We start from the raw sequence: 22,418 nt of genomic DNA, 5'->3' as shown, positions 1-22,418 counted from the left end.
TTAACGTTATTATTAGGGTACTTCTTTCTTGTTCGTCTGTGTTCGTGTTTACCGGAGCTTTAAGCATTGAGTGTGTATGTGTGTGTGGACGTCGCTCAGCGGGTCTGGCAACCCCACAGGCCTGTTTATGATAAACCTGGTGGGTTTTTTTCCCCCCTTTGTAAATAGATGTGGATGTTATGATCCCAAACAAAATCGCCCTGCCCGTTTCCTGGTGAAGGTTGGATTGGCGTAAGATGTTGATGATGACGATGGTGGTGATGGTAATGATGACGATAATACAAGTGATGATTGTAAATCGTGCACTTAAAAGAAACCATGCACCGATTCGTCTCTTTTATTGCAACATCTGCATTTAAACAAGAAAATAATAGTCCATAAGAACACAAGAACCATGTCAATGCTCCAAACTTACAGCCGTGACCTTGCCATCTGCTTAATTTTAGATGTTCCAAACAGCTGCACTATTCAGGCAGCTTGTTTGTTTTTGCACAAAAGGCGGTGGAACAAGGGAGCCCACACTGCATTCAGACTGATCGGTGACTCTTTGAAAATACAAATGTGGGTTTTGTCCATGCCTTAGAGAATCTGGTACCTGCAGACTTGTTTCTTTGCGTTCATGCTCGCCCTCACCTGTGACTCACTGCTTCTTAAAAAAAAAAAAAAACAAAAAAAAACAATCCATGACTCTTGTAGCTATGATTCTGCAGCTGGGAGGGGCTGAGCTTCAATATATAGATTTGTACAGGTTAATTAAGACACAGAAGCAGCTGTCTTAATTTTTGTTGTTGTTGTTGTTGTTTATTATGCCTAAATTAGAGGCAAACAAACCCTAAGCTGTACTTATTAGGTGCATTAATGAACTGAACCACAGTTTTGGATCCCTTGCAACAAGGTGCTTGCTGCTGAATATATAATGGCATGTAGTTTTGCAATTAGAGGTCCAATCATAACACATAAACATGTAATACATTATAATTTACATTCAAGCCGTATATACTTTTTATATTTCATGCTCACCTAGGGATAATCATAACTCTGACTTGGAAATGCAGCAATTAGCTTCCATTAGGTGGTATAATTTTAATGGTTGAAATGCAGATTCAGACTTTGACATATTCTTCTATTTTATAAGTACAAACTGTTTTAATTCAGTAATTAAAAGTTTTAAATATGAAATGTAAAAGGGCAAAAATTGACCTTGCAAAAGTTTTCATATCATTTACCTCCCTTCTCCACATTTTGTCCCTCTACTTTAGTGCTTTATTGGAAAATGCATCCAATAAACCAATACAAAGAAATGTATGATTGTTAATCCAAAGGAAAAGGACACACAGCTTTCCAAGTCTTTCCACCAAAAGCAATCCATAAGAAGTAGAAGTAAATAAAGTAAATAAATGAAAGAATTACAGCAGGGTCCACATGTTTATAATAAAACATGTTTGCCTTAAGTCTGTAGTTGAATTGAGCTTGGGGAGATTTTATGCATTGAAACTATCATGCACACAAAAACACTCTTGATGTCACAAGCAACCTCAAACGCCTTAAAATGACAGAGGATTTAGCTGACATAGTGCAGTTATTTCAGTCTGGATAAAGCAAAACTTGTGTCTTTTGCACTTTGCCCTGAGAAGCTTGCACATTTGGACAGATGGGAAATGAACCAAGGAGTCTTATATAATCCAGTTTTCATGGAAATTGCATTTAGGAAAACCTAAGAAAATATTTTTTGTTGTTGTTGTACTCGGACAATAATTCTTAGCTTGTGCTTTAAATGTGGTGTAAAGTAATTTTATGGGAAAATGGACAGGAAGCACAGAATTTTGTGTTGTTTTTTTTTCCATTGTTACAGATTGAAATGTTTGTGGTGTTATTCGATAATGCGGGAGACATGCATCTCACATTTGGTGGGCAGACCACCAGAAAATATATCTTTCGGAGCTGCAGAAAGGCTGAATCGCTAGACTTATCCTTTTGAAGGAAAACACCAAATGTTGATATAAGAGATTTAAAACTGCAATCAGAGATATTCTCATGAGATAAGGATACTGTTTCCATTTTACCATCACCTCCTGCTGTGTTTGCTGTTTATAGCTGTCTCTCGTATTTATTCCAGAATCTTTGGCACCACTTACAGTGCTATGAAGAACTGCTTCTTTCCTTTCAAATTGGTTCCTGTTTTAGCCATCACTCTTAAATTTTTCAGATCGTCAAATAAATCTAATCGCAAAACAAAAATAACGCAAGCAAAATACAAAAGGTAGTATGCTGATGAACAAAGGCAAGTTTACCTCTGATTAGCACAACATAAAAACTGAAGGTTTTTTAGGGTGCTGGAGTGACCTAGTCAAAGTCTGGATATAAATCAGATCAGAATACTTTAGGGAGACCATGTATGACTGAATTAAAGAAATTCTGCAAAGAAAAGTGCACAAGCTTCCTACCTGGGATGTAAAATCATATTGTATTTACTAAAGGTATCTTTGTTAACACTTTTAGATGTAACAAAAGCTGTGTTTTTCTTTTCTTCAGGTGAAGCAAATAATGGAGGAAGCAGTAACGAGGAAATTTGTGCACGCAGACAGCAGCCACATTATCTCCTTCTGTGGTAAACATCTTTCTGCTGCTTATTTTTATTGCCTTGCAACCTGCAGTGACAGCTACTCTTTTTGTATGGCAACACTCAAGACAAACAGAATAAAAATATACGGCTTGGAAAAATAAGTAGGCAACTTTTGACTTGCATTTTAAAACCATGGACTTTAAATGGCAGTCTTTTTTACAACACTACAGATGTGTCAGGCCCTAAAGGTCACGCGCAATTTGTTTAGGCAACACAAGTCTGTATGGGTTGTTTTCTATCATTATGTCTATTCATATTTACTGGGATGGGTGGGTGGATAGATAGCTGCAGTGTATATTAAAGCAGACTGACACCCATCAAAGGTGTTGATGCTAACCAGGAGTGAGACATATGTGATTCACCTTTCTCATATCCTAGCAACCATGGACAACCCAGATTTCAGTGTATTTTTCCTCGTCCAAGCAGCACTTTTCCTTCCCGTGTACGCAATGGGAATGAAAATACTTCAGACTTTCAGAAAGATAAACTTTATTGTTCATGAAAAAACAAATGTGCGTAATAAAATAAACTGGAATATCCGTACTGAACAAAGCTGTGTGTGTGTGTGTGATTGTGTTTTTATAGCTGTTGTAGAGGCATGCGTGCTGCATGGACTGAAGCGTCGAATTGCAGGCCTGCTGTGCAGTAATAAGGTCGCTGCACTCTTTATGAAGGTGGGAAAGAGCTTTTCTCCTGCTGAGGAGCTCTGTCACAAGGTCCAGGAGCTGGAGCAGCTTATTGAAAACAGGTGAAACGACTTCAGCCTGCCTTTATTTCTATTTAGCCGTTGGTACTCTTTTAGTTAGATTTGATACAACCTTGCCATGAACTGAAAAGTGACATCAATATGGTTTTTATCATTGTTTGATTTTGAGCATTTATTTTATTTATACAACAATTTAGTGTATGTTTCATTATGCAGACACTGGGCTGCCTTAAGAGAGTTGGTGAATTAAAAAAAATAAATAAGATGGAGTTGTTTAACTCCGTCTTAGTGGGGGGGGGGGGAAACTAACTGCAAATCATTGTGAACACAATATTTCCCAGATTAAACATGGTGGTGGCAGCATCATGTTGTGAGAATGGATTTCTTCAGTAGGAACGGGTGGATAAAGCTAAATATATAAAATATATGAAAAATGCTTTAAGAAAAGCTGAGGCTGCAGAAGAATTGAGAATGGTGTGGAGCTTCAACAATTAGCCACACACTTCACAAATCTGGGCTTTGAAAACTTGAAAATTTCACACCACACTTTTCAGATTTTTATTTGTAAGAGTCTTACAGAGTCGTTTCTTTACACTTCACTTCAACACATTACTCTGTGTTGGCCAATCACTTAAAATTACAGTAAAACACATTGAAATATGAAGTAATAACATAATAGCATCTGAAAAAGTTCAAGGAATAAAAATACAAATGCAAGAAAAACATTTTTGGGGAAGATATTCATGCCTATGTACATATACTTCTAAAGATAACTATTTTTGTGGTTACATTGTCCCTTCCCCCCTGTACATAGATTTTATCATTGTGTTTCTTTTTCTGCTCTTTAGCAAGCAGAACATTTCCTCTCTTAGTAACGACCGCAGTCGGCAGTCAAAGTTGCCCAACCTCCCTCCTCAGACTCTGAAACACCTGTGGATTCGAACAGCTTTGATGGAGAAGCTCCTGGACAAGATTGTTCTGTACTTGGTGGAAAACAGCAGGTATTACATGTTAAATGTTGCATTTGTAGTTGAGAGTATTGCTCTTTGTATACCAATATTTGCTTAGGTTTCTTTTAGTGTTAAATATGTATCCAAACTTACTATTTGACGTTTTATTTAAAATTTCACTTGATTTTCAATATAGTGTACCTCAGCATATGTTTTTAAAAAATTATGTGCCTACATTATGTATTGTAAAAACCTTTTTTTTTTTTTTTTTTTACCAAACTGTAAAACATTCTGCATGTGCGAATTTGTTTTCACATTTTGCCTTAGTGCATTTTATGATAAAGAAGCCATGCTGATGGATCCTGTGGATGGACCAATCCTTGCATCTCTACTGGGTATTTTCCCTTATTGTGCCAGTTTTTAGCTTAGCAAATAAATATTAAGAAATATTTAAAACAAGTAACTTAATTTTTCTAGTTGGGCCCTGTGCACTGGAGTACACCAAAGTTAAGACGGCGGACCATTTCTGGACAGATCCATCTGCTGATGAGCTTGTACAGCGGCATCGAATCCACAGCAGCCACTGTCGGCAGGATTCTCCCTCCAGAAGGCCCGCCTTGGTATGAAGTTCAGAAAGCTTATTCTTCACCACTGTTTCCGTAGGTTTACACTTTATGATTTCTCCTTGAACTTCCAGATCCAGAAGAGACAGTCCAGTGGTAGCATGGACGATCGACCTCTCACATGGGTGAGAGAGTACGTGGAGTCCCTCCACCAAAACTCCAGAGCCACTCTTCTGTTTGGGAAGAACAACGTTCTGGTGCAACCGGTGAGTGTCTTAAGTGCAACAGCACTTACATAGCTGTGCAATGACTCTCTGATGAGAAATGTTGCTTATCCTTGCAGAGAGACGGCATGGAGGCCATTCCAGGATACCTTTCTCTTCATCAGACTGCAGATCTCATGACACTGAAGTGGACTCCCAATCAGTTGATGAATGGCAATGTTGGGGAGATTGATTCTGAAAAGAGGTTAGAACAGTATGACAGTATGGCATTACAAAAAATATTGTTTCTTTTTTTATAATACCGTTGACTGGTTTCTCCTTTGTATTTCAGTGTTTTCTGGGATTATGCGATGACAATTCGTTTGGAGGAGATTGTGTATCTTCACTGTCATCAACAAAGTATGCTAATTCCCCTTTAGATTTTGCCCTCCCCTCCAAATTTCAGCTATTTATCTGTGTGTTGGTGATTTCCTCAGTAAACAGTGGTGGTACTGTAGTTTTGGTGAGTCAAGATGGAATCCAAAGACCTCCACTACATTTTCCCAAAGGGGGTCACCTGCTCCAGTTTCTCACCTGTCTAGAGACCGGCCTGCTACCTCACGGACAGCTGGACCCTCCACTCTGGAATCAGAGAGGAAAGGTTAGCACAACGTAATCTAACCAACTTTTAAAGCATTTTTCTCTAAAGAACCCCAGATATTCTTAGAAAACTTAGTTCAGATTAGTTTATTTACTTAGCAACGGTTCATATAAAATGTGAATATCAAGTAATCTTCAGATCGACATTCAGTTAGATTGATTTAAGCTGTTCCAGTACAATCCAACCATATTGGTCATACGGGTCAGGCAAATAGCATCAAGTTTTTAATTTTGCATTTATATGTGCATGTGGTGACAGCAGAAACAAACGTATCCATTTTAACAGGATAAAAGAGAATAATGGGCTTAGTTAACCGTAGCAACAACTCAATCAGTACCTTCACCAACAAAAGAAACACAACAAATGTCAGCAGAACTGAGACAAGCTGACTTTCTGTGAGAGAGGAAAGAGAGAAACTACACTCAGGATTATACAAAATTAACACCACTAAGACCTATCAACGTTTGAGTCTGAGGTGCTTCCTGTGAAACCGAAAACCAAACAGAGCAGTAAAGGTTCACTGTTTCAGTGGCTCTATAAAACATTTAGACAAGAAACAAGCAGCTAATCACAGGAACACTCATCTAGCAGTGTTTCCTTTAGGAAAGTAAGGCGAAGAGAGTACACAGAGTTATTAGTACCTATAAAAATAGCCCTGCTTTTGGTGAGGAAAGCGGCATATCCAAATACACCAGTAGATTTTGAGGATCCAACATTTTTGGAGTTTGACTTTCTTCATCCTTGAATAATTTTTGTGTCTGTCCATGACAACATAGTGTGTGGTTCAGATATAAGTTTCCAGACTTCTAATACCTACAGCTAATGAGTGAAATAAAACAAAACATTGAGTCTACAAAATTATTTGTTCTTTGGTATTTTATAATAGAAATAACAACAAAACAGCATAAAATAATTGCATAGCATCCAGAAGTGTTTGAAGATGTAATTAAGAATTTATTTTCTTGTAAAGGCATTAATTCCTTGAGTTTAAGAGCCTTTTTTTAATGTCTGAGTGATTCCTGAGCAGTCGTTTGAAAAGGTTGACTTACTGGACTGACAGTCAGAAGAAAAGAACTGTCAACATTCACAGAAAAGCTTCAAAGGACTTTTACAAAACCTGGACAAATGTTGAGGCGAAAGTTGGGTTCAACTAAATCAATTATACAGGCATCAGGGAACTATACATGTTCCATGTATATTCTCAAATGAGTTAGGTTTTTACTCTGTCTTTTCTACAGGGAAAGGTTTTCCCCAAACTGCGTAGGAGAAGTCCCCACAGCTCGTGTGATTCCGTATCAGATAAGGAAGAGGATGAAGCCACTGATTATGTGTTTCGGATCCTCTTCCCAGGCAATCAGATGGAGTTCAGTAAGTGTCTTTAATCTTCTTATTCTGCCTCCTAGTGATGATCCAATAACACATCATTACAGATTACGTCTGAGATTACTTGGCTCTTTTAATTTGATCTCAGTTTAGTTAAACGATTTTCCCCAGGCACACATATTTCTAATTAAGTTCATTCTAATTTGAAAGTGCTGCAGTTGTCTGTTTATTGTCTGTATTAATTCCCCATTATAGTCCTCTTTTCAGCATGGTGCCTTTGCACGGCCAAAAAGTTATTTATCTGCCTCATCTCCATCGTTATGCTCTGCTGCGATTTGTGTCCCTCTTCTTTTTTCAAATCTTCTCTTAGCAGTTTGAAGACATTAACTTTATGTCCAAATTCTGTTTGTGTTTCCCCTTCTGCGGGCTTGTTTTTGATGCTTATTATCACCGGGAGGAAATAATAAATGCTCCTGTACTGTGCAGTGCCTCCTGAGATGATGGATCAGGGCGTTAATATGTGGCAACCAACGCCTAGAAAATCCTCCTGCTCCTCCTGCTCACAGAACGGCTCCTCTGAAGGCTCTTTACCTAACGGCTGCAATCATGAAAGGTAAATACGCTCAAAAGATTGACTACAATTAATATTCAAATTGTTCCATTTGACTACATTTTCAATTTTACAACTCTGCCAGGGCTCCTATAAAGCTCCTTTGCGACACAATGAAATACCAAATAATCTCTCGGGCTTTCTATGGATGTGAGTGTTAAAAACTAACCGTAATTTTAGCACTAGAATAAAACCAGTCCTGCAGATTTAAGGGAGAGCAATAATTTATAATAATTATTTTTTGTCCCTAGGGCTTGCATACTGTCGCCATTTATCCACAGTCCGGACGCACCTTTCTGCTTTGGTGAACACCACTATGGTTGATCCAGATATACCATGTCATGCTAGAGGTGGTCTCTCTGTGGAGGTTTGGGAACGTTTTCTAAAGGACAGCTCTGTAAGGTTTCCATATGCTGAACTGCAATAATGTTTATTATCTGTACTGCAAGGCAATTCATGAAAAAACAATGTCTTTTGTTAGGCTTTTGGAGAAAATGAGATACACAGGCTTGTGTACTTTGGTGGCGTGGCATCATCACTTCGCAAGGAGGTTTGGCCCTTTCTGCTGGGACATTATCAGTTCTCCATGACTGAGAAAGCCAGACTGGAGGTATTTCATATATCATTCGGATATGAAAGGACACGTGTACGTATTGGGGTTGTTTTATGATCTGCTCTCATGGATTTCCTGCGGCTCAGATCGATGATCGAATGCGAGCCTTGTATGAACAGACAATGAAGGAGTGGCAGGGCTGTGAGGTCATTGTCCGTCAGAGAGAGAGGGAGAAGCACGCCGAGGCCCTCGCACGATGTTCCTCAGGAGCCAGTGTAGAACGGGGGCCCATACAGCGGGACTCCACCATCAGCACAGATGTAAGTTTGACCTATGCACATTTAATAAAATGCCACAATAGGGGGAAAAAAAATTTAACAATATTATTTACACCACAATGCAGTAATAATTTGAGTTTTCTTGCATGTAATTCTTCCACTCTAGTCATCACTGAGTAGCAGCTCAGACCAACAAAACGCCCACTCACACAGCGATTCCAGCAGCAACGCTCAGGTACTTTTTCTGCTGGTTTCAACTCAATTGCTGACCATCAATTTCTAAACAAATTTGGCACAATATTTTTTGTTTTTAAAGTCTCTGAAATGTTGTAGTTAAACTTAAATCAAAATATATCTTCTGTCAATTACTTCCTAAAAGTAGCTGAAGTGAGATATTTACATAAAACACACAGCATTTTTACTTAAATTGCTCAGTGTCTGGAGTAATTGACATCAGACCATCTCACTTTTGGATCTAGAATGATTTTTGTCTCTACTACTTTCTTTTTGGCTTCAAGGTGTTTGAATCAGTTGAGGCCGAACCCATGGCTGAAGGAGAAGAAATGCCACCAATTAGCCTCGTGAAGACCGCAGAAGGTCCACAGCCTTCCACCAGTGAATCCTCCACCCTTGCTGTTCAAAATGAACAACCAGTTCCAGATAGTGCTACTGTACCCGAGTTAACAGAAGAACCTGCAGCCAAAGCATCTGAAACTGTCAGTGAAGAAACTGTGGCAGTATCAGACCCAGCAGTCAGTGAATCTGCTGGACAAGATGTCAAACTCCCAGATCTTGAGGAAGAAGCTGTGATCCAGAAGAATGAAGTAAAAAGTGAAGTTGCTGCAGAGACAGGAATAAATAATTCCAAAGAGACATCTGCAGCCGAGAGTAAAGAGCCCACGACTCATGAAGTTGTAAAAGAAGTAGACATGAATACGAACGTGAAGTCAGCTCCAGAAAACACCAATGTCCTGAAGCTGGAAACGGAAGTGCACAACGAATATTTCCAAGCACCTCCACTCGGAGAAACTTTGACTCTTCAAGCGAACAAGAGCAAAGATCTGGAAGGGGAAAGCTCTTGTCCAGAAACATTAAGAGAAAAGGATGATTCCCAAAGTGACAAAAAGCCACAGGATTCTAAAAAACCTGAAAATACAGAAGCAACCGTTTCCGACTTTGCTGAAACCAAAAAAGCCACAGAGATGCAACTTGATAAACCCGGTTCAAACTCTCCAGTCAGACAAGTACTAAATGCCCTGCAGACCGCCTCAAGAGGCAGCTTTTCATTATCGTCTCATTCTCGGCAGTCCCCAGACGCAGTGGATTCAGACGATTCTCCCTCTGCCTTGGAAATGGAGGACATTCCTGCAGGGATAACATGTGTGACTTCAGAAGACGTTAAGCCCAGGCCTTTCATAGGGCTTGCTGCTCCTCCCATCTCCCTGGCCCAAAGGGAGAAAATGGCCTCAGAGAGGCTTGCCCAAGATCATCATCTGGACACAGCATGCAACACCAGTCCTGAGTGTACTGACCTGGGTCTTTCTGAGGAAGAGGCTGAGATGGACAATGTGCTTACTGAACCAGAATCTGCAGAGACGGGAGGTGTGACCAAATATGAAGAATCCTCAGAGGAACAGACCTTTTCTGTAAGCATTGGACAGCGTAAAGACATTATTTACCTCTGTTTCAAACATACACTAACAACTTTGGTGTCATTTTTTTTGTTTTTTTTTTGTTTGTTTAGCAAGAAACACTCGACATGTACTTGATCAACTTGCATCGCATTGACAAAGACGTCAGACGTTGCGACAGAACATACTGGTACTTTACTGCTGAGAATCTGGAGAGGTTGCGTAACATCATGTGCAGGTAAACTTGTTGCACTGCTAAATAAACAGCTTGTTTTCTTTATTGTAACAATGCTTCTTCGTAAATAACTATCAGTAAAAGCCTGTTTATTTTTCTATTGAATCATGAAGAAATTTGTGGATTGGGCACCAGACTTGAGTTGGTAGGTTAAGCCAAAGAAAACCTTATGCTTGCCAGTGTGGCTTCAGTGCAACCACACTGGCAAACTTGCAACCAGTGCTGGTTTGAGAATACCATCCCACAGCAGTGTGTGACCACGCTACCCACCAGCATAAGGACGAGGTGTCAGGCTGTACTGGTTTTGTACGGTTCTTCCATGCACAACTTGGGCCCCTATTTGTTAAATGAATAAATTGTTTGACTGCCATTATGTCTTATTCATTGAAACCTCTACAAAGAAACTTTTTCCTATTAGCAAAGAGGATAAGTCAAGTTATTCAAAACTCTCATGTTCATCTCTGCTGTTCAACCCTCGTATGCATGTCCCTAAAAATTGTGGCACCAATAAAGAAAAGGAAACAGGCTATCCAAAGGTATAAGATTTATTGCTAAGAAGATTGCTACAATGAAGAAATAAACCAAATGCAATTTGACTTATTATTTGTTCTAAATATACCTATAAAGTTGTGCTTAACTCCCAAGGGCGGAGCTAATGAAACATTAAAAATGTGGTTATCATTGCAGCTACGTGTGGCAGCATCTGGAGACGGGATATGTGCAGGGCATGTGTGATTTACTGGCTCCCCTTCTGGTTATTCTGGATGATGGTCAGTAAAATGTAAAGTGCAAACTTTAAGTTTGGATTAGTGCGCATGGAGGAAACACGTCGGTTGAGTGTGTCCATGTCTGTGTTGGGGAATGTTCGCAGAGGTAATGGCGTTCAGCTGCTTCACCGAACTGATGAAGAGGATGAACCAGAATTTTCCACATGGAGGTGCCATGGATACTCACTTTGCCAATATGCGATCACTCATACAGGTTTGTTGATTTTGTGTGCGGAATGAATTAGATACTGATTAAATTCAGTGAAAGTTTCAGTTAGATAATAACAATATATAATAATAACAATATATAAGGTCTGACCCACACTGATTGATTCTCTGGTTCTCCATGGACAGATCCTGGACTCTGAACTGTTTGAGCTGATGCAGCAGAATGGAGACTACACTCACTTCTACTTCTGTTACCGTTGGTTCCTTCTTGACTTTAAAAGAGGTGGGAAGGAAAATATTAGAATCGTCCATGTTGGCTCATCCAACCTTATCAATTCATCATATGTTGTATAAAGCATGATTATCAGGGACTGTGTTATTGTTTTTCCGAACAGAAATGGTGTATGATGATGTGTTCGCTGTGTGGGAAACGATCTGGGCAGCCAAGAACACATCTTCTGAGCACTTTGTGCTTTTCATCGCTCTTGCCCTAGTGGAGATGTACAGAGACATCATTCTGGAAAATAACATGGACTTCACAGACATCATCAAGTTTTTCAACGGTAAGATGACGAAGGATGAATACTGTAGCCCTCGATGTCTTGGCTCATTTCTAATCATGGACTCCGAATTTCGCAGCATTTTTGCATTTTCTGATCGTTTTCATGTTGGAGAACCCAGTTATGTCCACGTTTCGACCATCTTGCTGCTGATTTGAAACTTAAAGATTTTAAAGTATTCCCCGTATTAATCCATCTACCTTTTGCATTGTGAAAAGTAGATGGAACTACAGGCATAAAAACGGGCCGACAACAATGTACTGCCAGAGCAATATAGCTCATTTTCTAGAAATAGTGAGAAATGGTGTTACTTTTGAGGAGTATTTAGATAACTGCTTCAAGCAAATCTTAAAACTGATGAGTAAAGTAACAAATAAATTGCATGGTCTCTGTTTGAAAGGTTTTTAAAACATTTTTTTGATATCACTATGCTGACGAAAATGAAGACTAAAATAATTGACATGTTGTAATTTGCCAGCCAGTCTAACTTCTGCCCTCTATTCTCAGAAATGGCGGAGCGGCATGACGTCCCGAAGGTTTTGATGAAAGCCCGAGAACTTGTCCACCAAGTGCAGACTCTCATAGAAAACAAGTAACACTAACAAGTAACACTAAAAGATGCTGCATCCCATGACCCCATGATTGGTGTATAACATTGTTTCAAAGATCCTGGCACATGACGACGTCAACTAAAGCATTGGGTTGGAGGTCATTAAAGCTGCTCATTATTCAAACTGTGGTTGTAAAACAACCTCTCACCAGTTGCTCCTCTTTATATTCAGGAGACACAAGCATTGCCAGTAGATTTACTTCTGAAGTGTTATTGTTCACCCATTGAATGTGTCCTTGTAGATGTTGCTTCAGGATGTTATTTAGCCTTAAACTTTGAAGTTTGTTTTCAGGGATACAGCAACCAAACTCATCACTCTCTTTAAAATATGTTATTCCACCTGACACCACGCGCGTTTTCTCAGAATTGAATTGTAGCTGCCATTATTAGTCATCTTGTGGAAAACATTATTGTTTATCTGATATTGTGTCACTACATAATTTGGATGAGCAAATGATTTGGTCCAAATTGCATCTAGACATCCTTGCTCTGCTTTCGGACCTGGAACACTTAACCTTCTGTCTTGTGCCTCCGATGCGCTCAAGCCTTGAAAACATACAGACCCCAACTCGGTGCAGCCCAGCATGAATGCACATACTTTGGTTGTAGACACGGTTCAAACGTTTCCGCTGGTAGCTTCAGCCTTTATCCTTCCTCCCTCTTTCTCCGACATCCCCTGAGCATCGATTTAGAGATGATTCAGCTCGCTTGAGTTTGTACTTTGACTCAGATGTCAGTTTTTATTTCTGTGCAGGCCAGTGCTTCTCAGAAATCCACCTGTTCACCTACAGACATTTATTGCATTCACTCTCTCTATAAACTTACATAAGAAGCAGCGCTCCGTTTATGCTGGTGTCGAGGATGAAAACATCAGCTGACGACGCTCATTAAATCCAACAAGTGCAGCACCAACAGATTCTGCTTCAGTGCACGATCAGGCGAGTGACGTGAGGATAACTCTCAGAGGTGAAAAACACGACTGGGCCTCTGCGACACGTTAAACTCCCATCTTTTGCTTGTACCTCAACAGATTCATTTTTATCCTACCATCATGGTCAAATTAGCCGTCAGGATCTCTTCCCTTCATCCTTACCATAACAATATTGTGTTCTTGTTTTCTGAAACACAAGTTTACATGCTCACCACTGAGGCTTTATGTATGAAGAGTAATCCTGATTTTTATGACTTTATACCCAAAGTATTTCACCATGACTCATCAAGTTGTTTATTCTAAAACTTGGTTTAATCTTAGTGAAAAGATTCTATATTTTGAGTTGCTACTGATTGACAAACGCTCATACATGTACTAGAAAAAGCACAGAAAATAAAAAAAAAAGGTTTTCTTAAACATTTCTTCTCATATGTCAGCTTTCAGAGATGAAAAACCGTAACATTTAATAGAAGTGCATGTCCTTGATTGCATTATTCCTGGAGATTTTGATCCCAACATATGGACACCTTTTTTTCGGGGGGGAGGATAACCTTAATAACTTAAAAATATCTAAAGATAAACATAACATCTTGAAAAAGATCGGTTTTGTCAGATAAAAATGCTGTTTGTGCTACGTCATAATTGCAAAAATATCCAATACACACTTGTGTTGGTTCATTGATGTGGCTTCAGTTCCAGTGTTTTGGTGTCACCGCTAACGTGTCCCCATACGAACTAAAAACTGCCTGAATATCGCTTCTTGCTTCTTGTGTGTTGCTGTTTGTGATCAGAAGATATAAAATGTGTTGAAGCAGATTTATTGTACAAATACTTAGCTGGTACATATTTAATAAATGCAATACAATGTCTGTATATCAGTTAAGTCTAAATAATGATGAAAACATAAAGCATATTCATGGAAATATATTTATTTTTTTCTGTCTTCTGAAATGGTCCCAAGTATAATTAATTTATTGTGTATTAAAAAAATATTCTATTTTGCATTTGATGTGCCTTGTGTGCATTTTATGGGAGGGGGGGAAACCTGCCAATTAAATGAAAAATAATATACGTGAAGGTTATGTCTCCACCTTTAGAGTGAGACATAACCAGCTTAGTCGAAATAAAATATCAGTTAAGAGTTCATAAACACAAACATCAATTAAAGTAAAACAAGGTTTAAATATCTTTCTGAGATTTACCCATTTGCATCATTTCAGTTAAAAGCATTTTTTTCTCAGAGTAATGACAGTGGCTCCAAAGGATCCCACTGAGTAACTGTCTCTGGAATATAAAAGTTTTTTACAATTTATGCATATCATGGCAGAAAAAAGTGTGCAATCTCCATCCATCCATCCATCCATCCATTTTCTTCCGCTTATCCGGGGTCGGGTCACGGGGGCAGCAGCTTCAGAAGGGAGGCCCAGACTTCCCTTTCCCCAGCCACTTCTTCCAGCTCCTCCGGGGGAACCCCAACGCGTTCCCAGGCCAGCCGAGAGACATAGTCCCTCCAGCGTGTCCTGGGTCTTCCCTAAGGCCTCCTCCCGGTGGGACTTGTCCGAAACACCTCACCAGGGAGGCGTCCAGGAGACATCCTTACCAGATGCCCGAGCCACCTCATCTGGCTCCTCTCGACGTGAAGGAGCAGCGGCTCTACTCTGAGTCCCTCCCGGATGACCGAGCTTCTCCCCCTATCTCTAAGGGAGAGCCCAGCCACCCTGCGGAGGAAACCCATTTCGGCCGCTTGTATCCGTGATCTCGTTCTTTCGGTCATGAACCAAAGCTCATGACCATAGATGAGGGTGGGAACGTAGATCAACCGGTAAATCGAGAGCTTCGCTTTTTGACTTCGGCTCTCTCTTCACCACGACGGACAGGTACAGCGCCCACTTCACGGCAGAAGCTGCACCAATCCGCCTGTCGATCTCCCTTCCCTTCTTTCCTCATTCGTGAGCAAGATCCCCAGATACTTAAACTCCTCCACTTGAGGCAGGACGACCCCCCTGACCCGGAGAAGGCACTCTACCCTTTTCCGGCTCAACCCAACATTTGTTTTTTTTAAACTGTAGAGGACAAATATGACGTTATATGTGCAAAAGATTTTTTATTTATTTACCATGGTCTCACTTTTTTGTTTCAGAAACTGGCGAGAATAAAATGTGTGAAGACTTTTGAGAGTCACTGTTATGGATTTGTTTTAATCAATTTGTACATCTAAATGCAACTGACTAAAAAACTGTAGATAGAAACCAAATAAAACTACAAATCCTATCCTGGAAAATTATTTTATTCAATTCCATGTTTTGTGGAATTGATTTGACTTTTCAAGAATGACACTGTCTCATTAAGAGTTTATATTTTTATTGGTAAAGAACAACAAATTATACTCAACCTACAGGTCACTTTGATCAATTGTTCACACTTCAAAAGAAAAAAAAAAACAGGCTTCCAGACAACAGCTAAAAGGCTCACAAATGATCAACATCGTTGAGAGGAGAAAATAATAATAATAAAAAAATCCCTAAAAATAAAAATCTAAAGTGGGAAAATAGATTTGATCAATTTAACAGAAAATCACACCTGAAGTTTCTGACGAGGTTTTAATGAACAGCCAAGAAATTAACTATCAAAGTAGAAATCAGAATGTCAACTTAAGAATTGCCAACTCTGTTTTGAAATAGCTAAACCTAAAAACAGAAAAAAAACCCAAAAAAACAACAACAAAAAAACAAAAACTTAAAGGCTACAGAAAGAGTAGGCTGTTGTGGGTTTTCTGGCCATGGAATGCATTTATACCAAAATAGGGACGAGGATGTCTGAAGTAAAACAGACATAAAATGGTTAAAATGCAAAAATGTGAAATATTTCCTCCAGATGTCGCGTAAATACAGAGGCCTCTATCTGTAATGACGTGGAGGTGGGCTATGGTGAGGTGGGGGGTGCCTCCTTGGAGGCGGACTATGCCTCAACATGGGATGGCGTGGAGGTGACGGGTAGCGAGGGGGAGATCCTCTGTTAAAATACGGAGGAGAATAGCGGCCTCGGGATCTGGAACGAGAACGTGAACGACTCCAGTTGGCAGCGCCACCGCCTCTCTCCTCATAAACTCGGATATACGAGGTCTCACCCTGCAAAAATAATAAAAAAAAAAAAGTTCAATAAATTACAAATATGAACAACAGTGTCTGTTTTCACCATCACTGATGCCACATACCTGATGCGACCGAAACTCTGTTCGGTCAAGTCGGCGTAGCGCGTACTCCATATCCTCCCTACGGAGAAACTCCACTACGCCCTCGCCGTCTCTCTGTACATCTGCGAAACAAACATCTCCTGCTTCTCGCATGTGATCCTTCAGATCCTGCCAGCTTCCAGTAGCCGGTAACCCTTTTGGAGGGGAGGGCAAATATGATGAAAAAACATTTAAGAAATGAATGACAACAGGAATAAATTTGGTTTGGTCGACCAAAGTGTAAAGCTTTAAGGAACTTTATTAAAAATGAAGCCTGAATAACATTTTAAAAATCACTTTCATGAAGTTCTTTGTGAAACAAAAATGCAAACCTTGATCAACTCACTTGAAATTTTAGCTTACGTACTGATTCAGGAGTTGAACTGGAGCTTCTTTAATCATTTACAGTTTCACCTTGGAGAAGTTACTTATTGATAAGTGTAATGCCAACTCCTGAGCTGCAGTTGCTTAAAATGCACACCGACTTCAAATGTGACAAGAACGTTTTAAAATGTAACTACCAACTTTTCTATCGAGTCTCTTTCAGACCAGATGTAAAATTGTGTCTTAACATAATTAAAAATACTTGAAGCTAAGTGTTTCGGCAGCTATAAAATAAACAACTACCTTAGACTGCCTATATTTAAATTGTTGTCATATTAAAAATACTAAAGAAGTACAAATCACATGAAATCTCTGTCTTTCTGTAGCAATAATAAGTACTATAGGAAGCCTAGTTACAAACAGTGCACTGCAAAAGCGAACTTACTCGCATCTTCTCATACAACCACCACAATCAATGTATCTTACAGAGATTTTGTATGATTGACCGGCACAAATAGTGTTGGTCTTTTACTATTCGATAGTTGATGCTTCGCCATGGCAACTAGTTATTTTTACCACTGGGCTCAGTTGATTAGCATCCCAAAAAGTTTAAATACCACTTGTACTATGTGAAAAATATAAATATAAAAGCTTTCAGATTTGTACTTGAAAGATGTTTAAAAGAAGCAGGCATTTTCCCCAGTCACAATTGAGCGTTAGTATCCTACACAAAATTCTAGTAAAATACATGGAAGTCTGTGGTTGTAACATGACCGAATATGCAATATTGCAAGGCACTGTGTGTTATGTTAACATTTTGTGAATGTGGAAAACAACAGATAAAAGATACACAATGATAAAATTACACCTACCAGTCACTACAGCGGGAGTTTAGGATTATTCAGGCAACATGATCAGTTTTTGTTTAGTTTCAGTTTTCATGATCTGAGAAGCAGACTTCATCTCATCCACTCAGTCCCCTTGACTTCCAGTCCACCAAGAGAAAACATATCTGCCTATGACTCAAGACATCCTTTACTATTTCCCTTGTCCTCCAGTCCGCCATAAGAGAGAGATCGTATTATTTGTCAACAACTGTTGAGATCCATTTTCCTCTAGTCCGCCATGAGAGAGATTTCATTATGCGTCTACAATTTTTGGCATCCTTTTCCCTCTAGTTTGCCATGAGAGAGAGACATGTCTGTCTATAACACTTGGGATCCATCTACTACGCCCTTGTCCTCCAGTCCACGGCGAGAGAGAGAGAGTGAAATATTTGTCAAATCTTTGGCATCCATCTACAGAACCCTGGTCCTCCAGTCCTCCAAGAGGGAGAAATATCTGTCTACAACTTTTGGCATCCATCTACAAGGCCCTTGTCCTCCTCTCCACAATGAAAGAATTATTTCCCTACTATGGTTGGAGCCCATCTATAAGGCCCTTGTCTTCCTGTCCGCCATGATAGAGAGAAATATTTGTCTACAATCCTTGGATCCACCAACTAGGCCTTTGTGTTCCTGTCCGCAATGATAGGGAGATTTTTGTCTACAATCCTTGGATCCATCTACTAGGCCCTTGTCTTCCTGTCCGCCATGATAGAGAGAAATATTTGTCTACAATCCTTGGATCCATCTACTAGACCCATGTCCTCCAGTCCGTCATAAAAGAGAGAAATATTTGTCTACAAATTTTGGGGTCCATTTATGAGGCCCTTGTTCTCCAGTCCGCCTTGAGAGAGAGTGAAATTTTTGTCTACAATTTCTGGGATCCATCTACCAGGCCCTTGTCCTGCTGTCCACCATGAGAGAGAAAATATCTGTATACATCTTTTGGTGTCCATGTACGAAACCCTTGTTCTCCTCTCCACAACGAAAGAGAAATATTTGTCTACAACCTTTGGGGTCCATTTACTGGGCCCTTGTCCACCTGTCCGCCATGAGAGAGAAATGATATCTGACTATGAATCCTACATTCCTAACAGTCCCTTTAATTTGTCGTCGCAGCTTAACAGAGATTAATATCATTGGGCCACGATTCACGGCATCCACCTACCAGTCACTATGACCCGAAATTCGGATCTTCGAGTTGGGGGTCCAAACCTTCCTCTCTGTCCTCCTCCTACTCCTCCTCCTCCAAAACCTCCCATTGGACCAGTTTTGGCAGCAGAGGATCGAGGATACTCTACACGTAGCTTGGAGTTCCCATATGCATATCCATTCCTTCCAAAGACAGCATCCTCAGCATCCCTAAGAGAAGAGAGCAAATAACTCCTTACCAAAATACACCCAGTGGGCAAAAGTTGGATTTGGTGCCTCCATCCATTTCCTGCTGGCGATTGATTATTGGAGTAGAGTTGTATCACAAAATCAAAGTTGTCCAACAAGGGGATTCTGATTCGACTTGCCAGAGACCGTCCCGAAAACTCACCGTGGATCCTCGAACCGGATGAAGGCAAAAGGAACAGTTCCTCTGTTATTCTTCAATTCTATTTCTCGGATTTTTCCATATTTGAAGAAGAGATCCTCTATGTCTCTCTCCTGGACATCCATGGGGAGATTTCCAACATAGATCCGGCCGTCAGACATGTTGAATGACTGGATCGCACTGCTGACACAGAATAGGGGCAACTGCAGACTGTGAGTGCACCTCTTGCTTTCAGAAACAGCTGCGGAAACGGTCCTTTTCCAAATCCATATACTTAGTCCATTGGAGGCCAATTCCTTAACTTAGACAAAGATCTGTATATCTGTAATCTGTAAACCGGAGTTGAAGTCACAACAGTAGTAAATGATGGGGTCAAGGGAAAAAAAAGGTCTCAAATATGGATCCAAGCCTGAAACTTTAAAAGAGGGTAGAAAATGTTTAATAAGAAATAGCATTTTTATGCAGGTGAAATTATTGCACAGTTTTCACATCATATAAAAATGAACAAAATCCTTAAATGTTGTGAGCAGAAAGTGTTAAAAACTCTACAGTGCTTCAGAGAAGTGGAGAAAGCAGCAGAGTAACTATCATAATGCTACATCATTTCGAAGTGCCTAGATACTTCTAAATGCTGTTACTGGGATATTTTTTTTTGTGCTAATTCTACGTACTATAAAACAAATAAATGAATTAGACATTGGTTTTTAAACAGTCAAATAGGTTGTTTTTCCCCATTTTCCCCCTTCACCAAAAGGTTTTACAATTTTAGTCATTTTGTATCAGACTCTCTTTTGGTAGGAAAGGGAAACTGACTCTTACTGGCGCTTCCATGCCAACAACCACAGGAATGTTTTGTACCTGCTTTTGACAACCAGTAATTTACATCATGTTCCATTATAGGAAGAAACTTTACTGTAGCAAAATGTAGTTATTAGTAGTTTATCATGGGCAAGATGTTCAGAGCAGGGATGATGAGAATAATGATTTATAGCAAAATATAGTCTGAAAACAAAACTGCTGAATTTCACTCAAGATAATTAGCTGGTTTTGTTAAATGAATAAGCTGTCCTTAATGCTTTTCAATGCTTACATTTCAAAAATTATGAGTTTGCATATGCACACACCCGCATAATAAGCCTGTGCATCAAAATGTATAAATGTTTATATATCAATTCGAGTAGTTAGCAAATATGTTGCAATAAAAAAAACAACACACCAACTGTTTTTTTTTTTTTGTTTTTTTTTTGACACAGACTACTTACTATCTGCTGGTGTTAATTGCGAAAATAAATATCTAGAGCAAATTAACCAAACCTTTTTTAGCTGAATAAAAGATTTATTGAAAGTTCAATTGTTGTTGTTGTAATCACTATTACAGCAGAATAATTGTCAGTGTTTGCTCAACATCTCAAGTCAATTCCTAAAAAAATATTTTACATTCAACTAAGCAATTTCTGTGTGATCTTTAGACACCACTATTTTACAGATTTCGATTCAAATTGAGGGAAATAAATCATCCAATAAATGGAAATTTAAAAACATAAATACGTTTGTCATAGTTCAATAACAAACACACAAAATATGCACGTGAAATATTAAGAATACATCAAAAATAAAAATAGCTGATACGATAAATAACCAAAAAAAATTTATTTTTAACTGGCACACCTATTCAAGTTCCAGTGCTTTTCTAAAAGGCTGATTTTCTTTTATACTATTCAGAACGAGGACGTTTCCAAGGCCTTCTTGAGAAATCCTTTAAGATGAACCGACCAGACCCGTTTTTCTACCTTAACCAACTCAATGAAGATTAACACGTGGCGCTAACTGAAAGCTTTACACCCACGGCCTAGAATATCAGATTTATTTATAACGTTTTCAGCGTGAGTTACACGATAAAACTACACCACCACCAAATAAATGTGGAGGCTAAAGCTAATAAACAGGACAGGGACGCGTTGCTGCTACAAGATATAGTAGGCATTAAAATGTTACATCTTTTTTCTGTAGTCCACATATTTGGTTTGTTGACCGTGTAACCTCATTCATTTTGCAGGATTTCTGTTTTGTATCGTCTAGAACCTGAATATGTTCGTTTGGATACGCAAGTAACATTTCTTTGTTGACCAGCTAACCTGGCTAAAAATCTCACTGCGCCTAAAATGCACCAATATTTCTACCAATCTATAACAGCAGTATTACTTAGAACATCGTGTATATTGTAATAAAAACTACTTACGTTTAAAACAGTACAATTAGCTTTCAAAGATAACACCTAAGTGTTTTAGTTTGAACGCTACTTCTCAAGACACACACCTTCTTCCGTGTTAGCAACGTTAGCTTCTTCTTCTTCTTCTTCTTTTTCTTGAGTTGGCGGCAGTGTGGATACTTCGTTGTGCATTACCGCCCCCAGAGGCAAAAGTGCCTCTACATATTGAATGACTGAATTTGACATCTGTTTTTTTTTTTTTTTTTGTTCGCCAATCCTGACTTTAATTGAAATCTCAGAAATTCCTCCTCTTGATATTCTATTAACTCAATTATTAAATTATTTTTTTAAAATCAGTTTTATATCTCATGTACTTTTATTTTAGTCGGGTAGAATCAATTTATTAAGTTACATTTACTTGAGTAAATGTGGGGGGTGCTTTTAGGAGTAGTTTTAGTGCATCGTACCGATACTTGAGTAATATTTTTTACGAAGTATCATTAATCTCACTTGAATTTTTTGGGGAGATTTTACCCCCATGAATGAAAAATCAACACATTTTAACCACTAATGTATGAGACACAGAAACACGCATACATTTCATGATAAACTGAGACATTTTAGGTGTGTACAAATATTATTTTCTATCTTCTGAGCCTAGTGCCATTTGGAGATCAAGCATACAGTAAGCACTATGTATTGTCATTTAAAGTACATTTTACTCTATACTTAAATTACCTACAACGGGGTTTTACGTAGAAAAAAATATTTGTAAAAGTCTTTCTTTTGCCTGATTTTTTTTTAAATTATGTAATTTATTTTTTCTATTTTAGTCTTTAGAATCTGCTCATAACTTC

The 22,418-nt window shown here is 39.0% G+C and overlaps 2 protein-coding genes and 1 long non-coding RNA gene across 10 annotated transcripts in view; 1 reads left to right on the top strand and 2 right to left on the bottom strand.

Annotated features, from left to right (window-relative positions):
- sgsm1b (small G protein signaling modulator 1b) overlaps positions 1–13,761 on the top strand; it is a 17,458-nt gene extending 3,697 nt beyond the window's left edge. For both annotated transcript variants that reach the window (XM_015035570.1, XM_015035569.1), the window contains 23 exons: positions 2,533–2,608; positions 3,209–3,371; positions 4,178–4,330; positions 4,607–4,674; positions 4,757–4,899; positions 4,977–5,108; positions 5,186–5,310; positions 5,398–5,465; positions 5,543–5,706; positions 6,945–7,074; positions 7,516–7,642; positions 7,725–7,789; positions 7,891–8,036; positions 8,121–8,249; positions 8,339–8,512; positions 8,637–8,705; positions 8,989–10,116; positions 10,215–10,339; positions 11,024–11,106; positions 11,208–11,317; positions 11,458–11,554; positions 11,667–11,834; positions 12,339–13,761. In XM_015035570.1, the coding sequence (XP_014891056.1) occupies positions 2,533–2,608; positions 3,209–3,371; positions 4,178–4,330; positions 4,607–4,674; positions 4,757–4,899; positions 4,977–5,108; positions 5,186–5,310; positions 5,398–5,465; positions 5,543–5,706; positions 6,945–7,074; positions 7,516–7,642; positions 7,725–7,789; positions 7,891–8,036; positions 8,121–8,249; positions 8,339–8,512; positions 8,637–8,705; positions 8,989–10,116; positions 10,215–10,339; positions 11,024–11,106; positions 11,208–11,317; positions 11,458–11,554; positions 11,667–11,834; positions 12,339–12,427 (3,732 nt within the window). In that variant the 3' untranslated portion in view covers positions 12,428–13,761. The remainder of the gene's footprint in view (positions 1–2,532; positions 2,609–3,208; positions 3,372–4,177; positions 4,331–4,606; positions 4,675–4,756; positions 4,900–4,976; positions 5,109–5,185; positions 5,311–5,397; positions 5,466–5,542; positions 5,707–6,944; positions 7,075–7,515; positions 7,643–7,724; positions 7,790–7,890; positions 8,037–8,120; positions 8,250–8,338; positions 8,513–8,636; positions 8,706–8,988; positions 10,117–10,214; positions 10,340–11,023; positions 11,107–11,207; positions 11,318–11,457; positions 11,555–11,666; positions 11,835–12,338) is intronic.
- Positions 13,762–15,962: 2,201 nt separating this feature from the next.
- On the bottom strand, positions 15,963–21,749 carry srsf9 (serine and arginine rich splicing factor 9). Of its 7 annotated transcripts, none has more exons than XM_015035562.1 (5): positions 21,669–21,749; positions 19,356–19,532; positions 18,981–19,174; positions 16,587–16,759; positions 15,963–16,500 (listed from the first exon to the last, which is right to left on the bottom strand). In XM_015035562.1, the coding sequence occupies exons 2-5, from the start codon at positions 19,511–19,513 to the stop codon at positions 16,270–16,272; spliced, it is 756 nt and encodes a 251-aa protein (XP_014891048.1). In that variant the 5' UTR covers positions 19,514–19,532; positions 21,669–21,749; the 3' UTR covers positions 15,963–16,269. The 7 variants fall into 7 exon arrangements, with proteins under 7 accessions (XP_014891048.1, XP_014891049.1, XP_014891051.1 ...); XM_015035563.1 differs by having other exon boundaries at positions 19,356–19,535; positions 21,669–21,747; XM_015035565.1 differs by having other exon boundaries at positions 15,963–16,188; positions 16,262–16,500; positions 19,356–21,726.
- Positions 17,858–18,373, bottom strand: LOC106949376 (uncharacterized). Its single transcript, XR_001425365.1, has 2 exons — positions 18,281–18,373; positions 17,858–18,213 (listed from the first exon to the last, which is right to left on the bottom strand). It is a non-coding gene; the product is annotated as an uncharacterized LOC106949376 (long non-coding RNA).
- Positions 21,750–22,418: the final 669 nt, after the last annotated feature.

This window comes from Poecilia latipinna, unplaced genomic scaffold (assembly GCF_001443285.1).
Source record: "Poecilia latipinna isolate Pla-1442-1.1 unplaced genomic scaffold, P_latipinna-1.0 Scaffold339, whole genome shotgun sequence".
NCBI classification, from domain to species: Eukaryota; Metazoa; Chordata; class Actinopteri; order Cyprinodontiformes; family Poeciliidae; genus Poecilia; species Poecilia latipinna.
This window is presented reverse-complemented; position numbering and strand designations above follow the sequence as displayed.

Coding starts and splice junctions, on each gene's coding strand:
- srsf9 (XM_015035562.1), bottom strand. CDS start 19,513: ATGTCTGACGGCCGGATCTATGTTGGAAATCTCCCCATGGATGTCCAG. Junction 19,175..19,355: donor ATCCGGTTCGAGGATCCACG/GTGAGTTTTCGG, acceptor CTCTTCTCTTAG/GGATGCTGAGGATGCTGTCT. Junction 16,760..18,980: donor ATTTCGGGTCATAGTGACTG/GTAGGTGGATGC, acceptor CCCCTCCAAAAG/GGTTACCGGCTACTGGAAGC.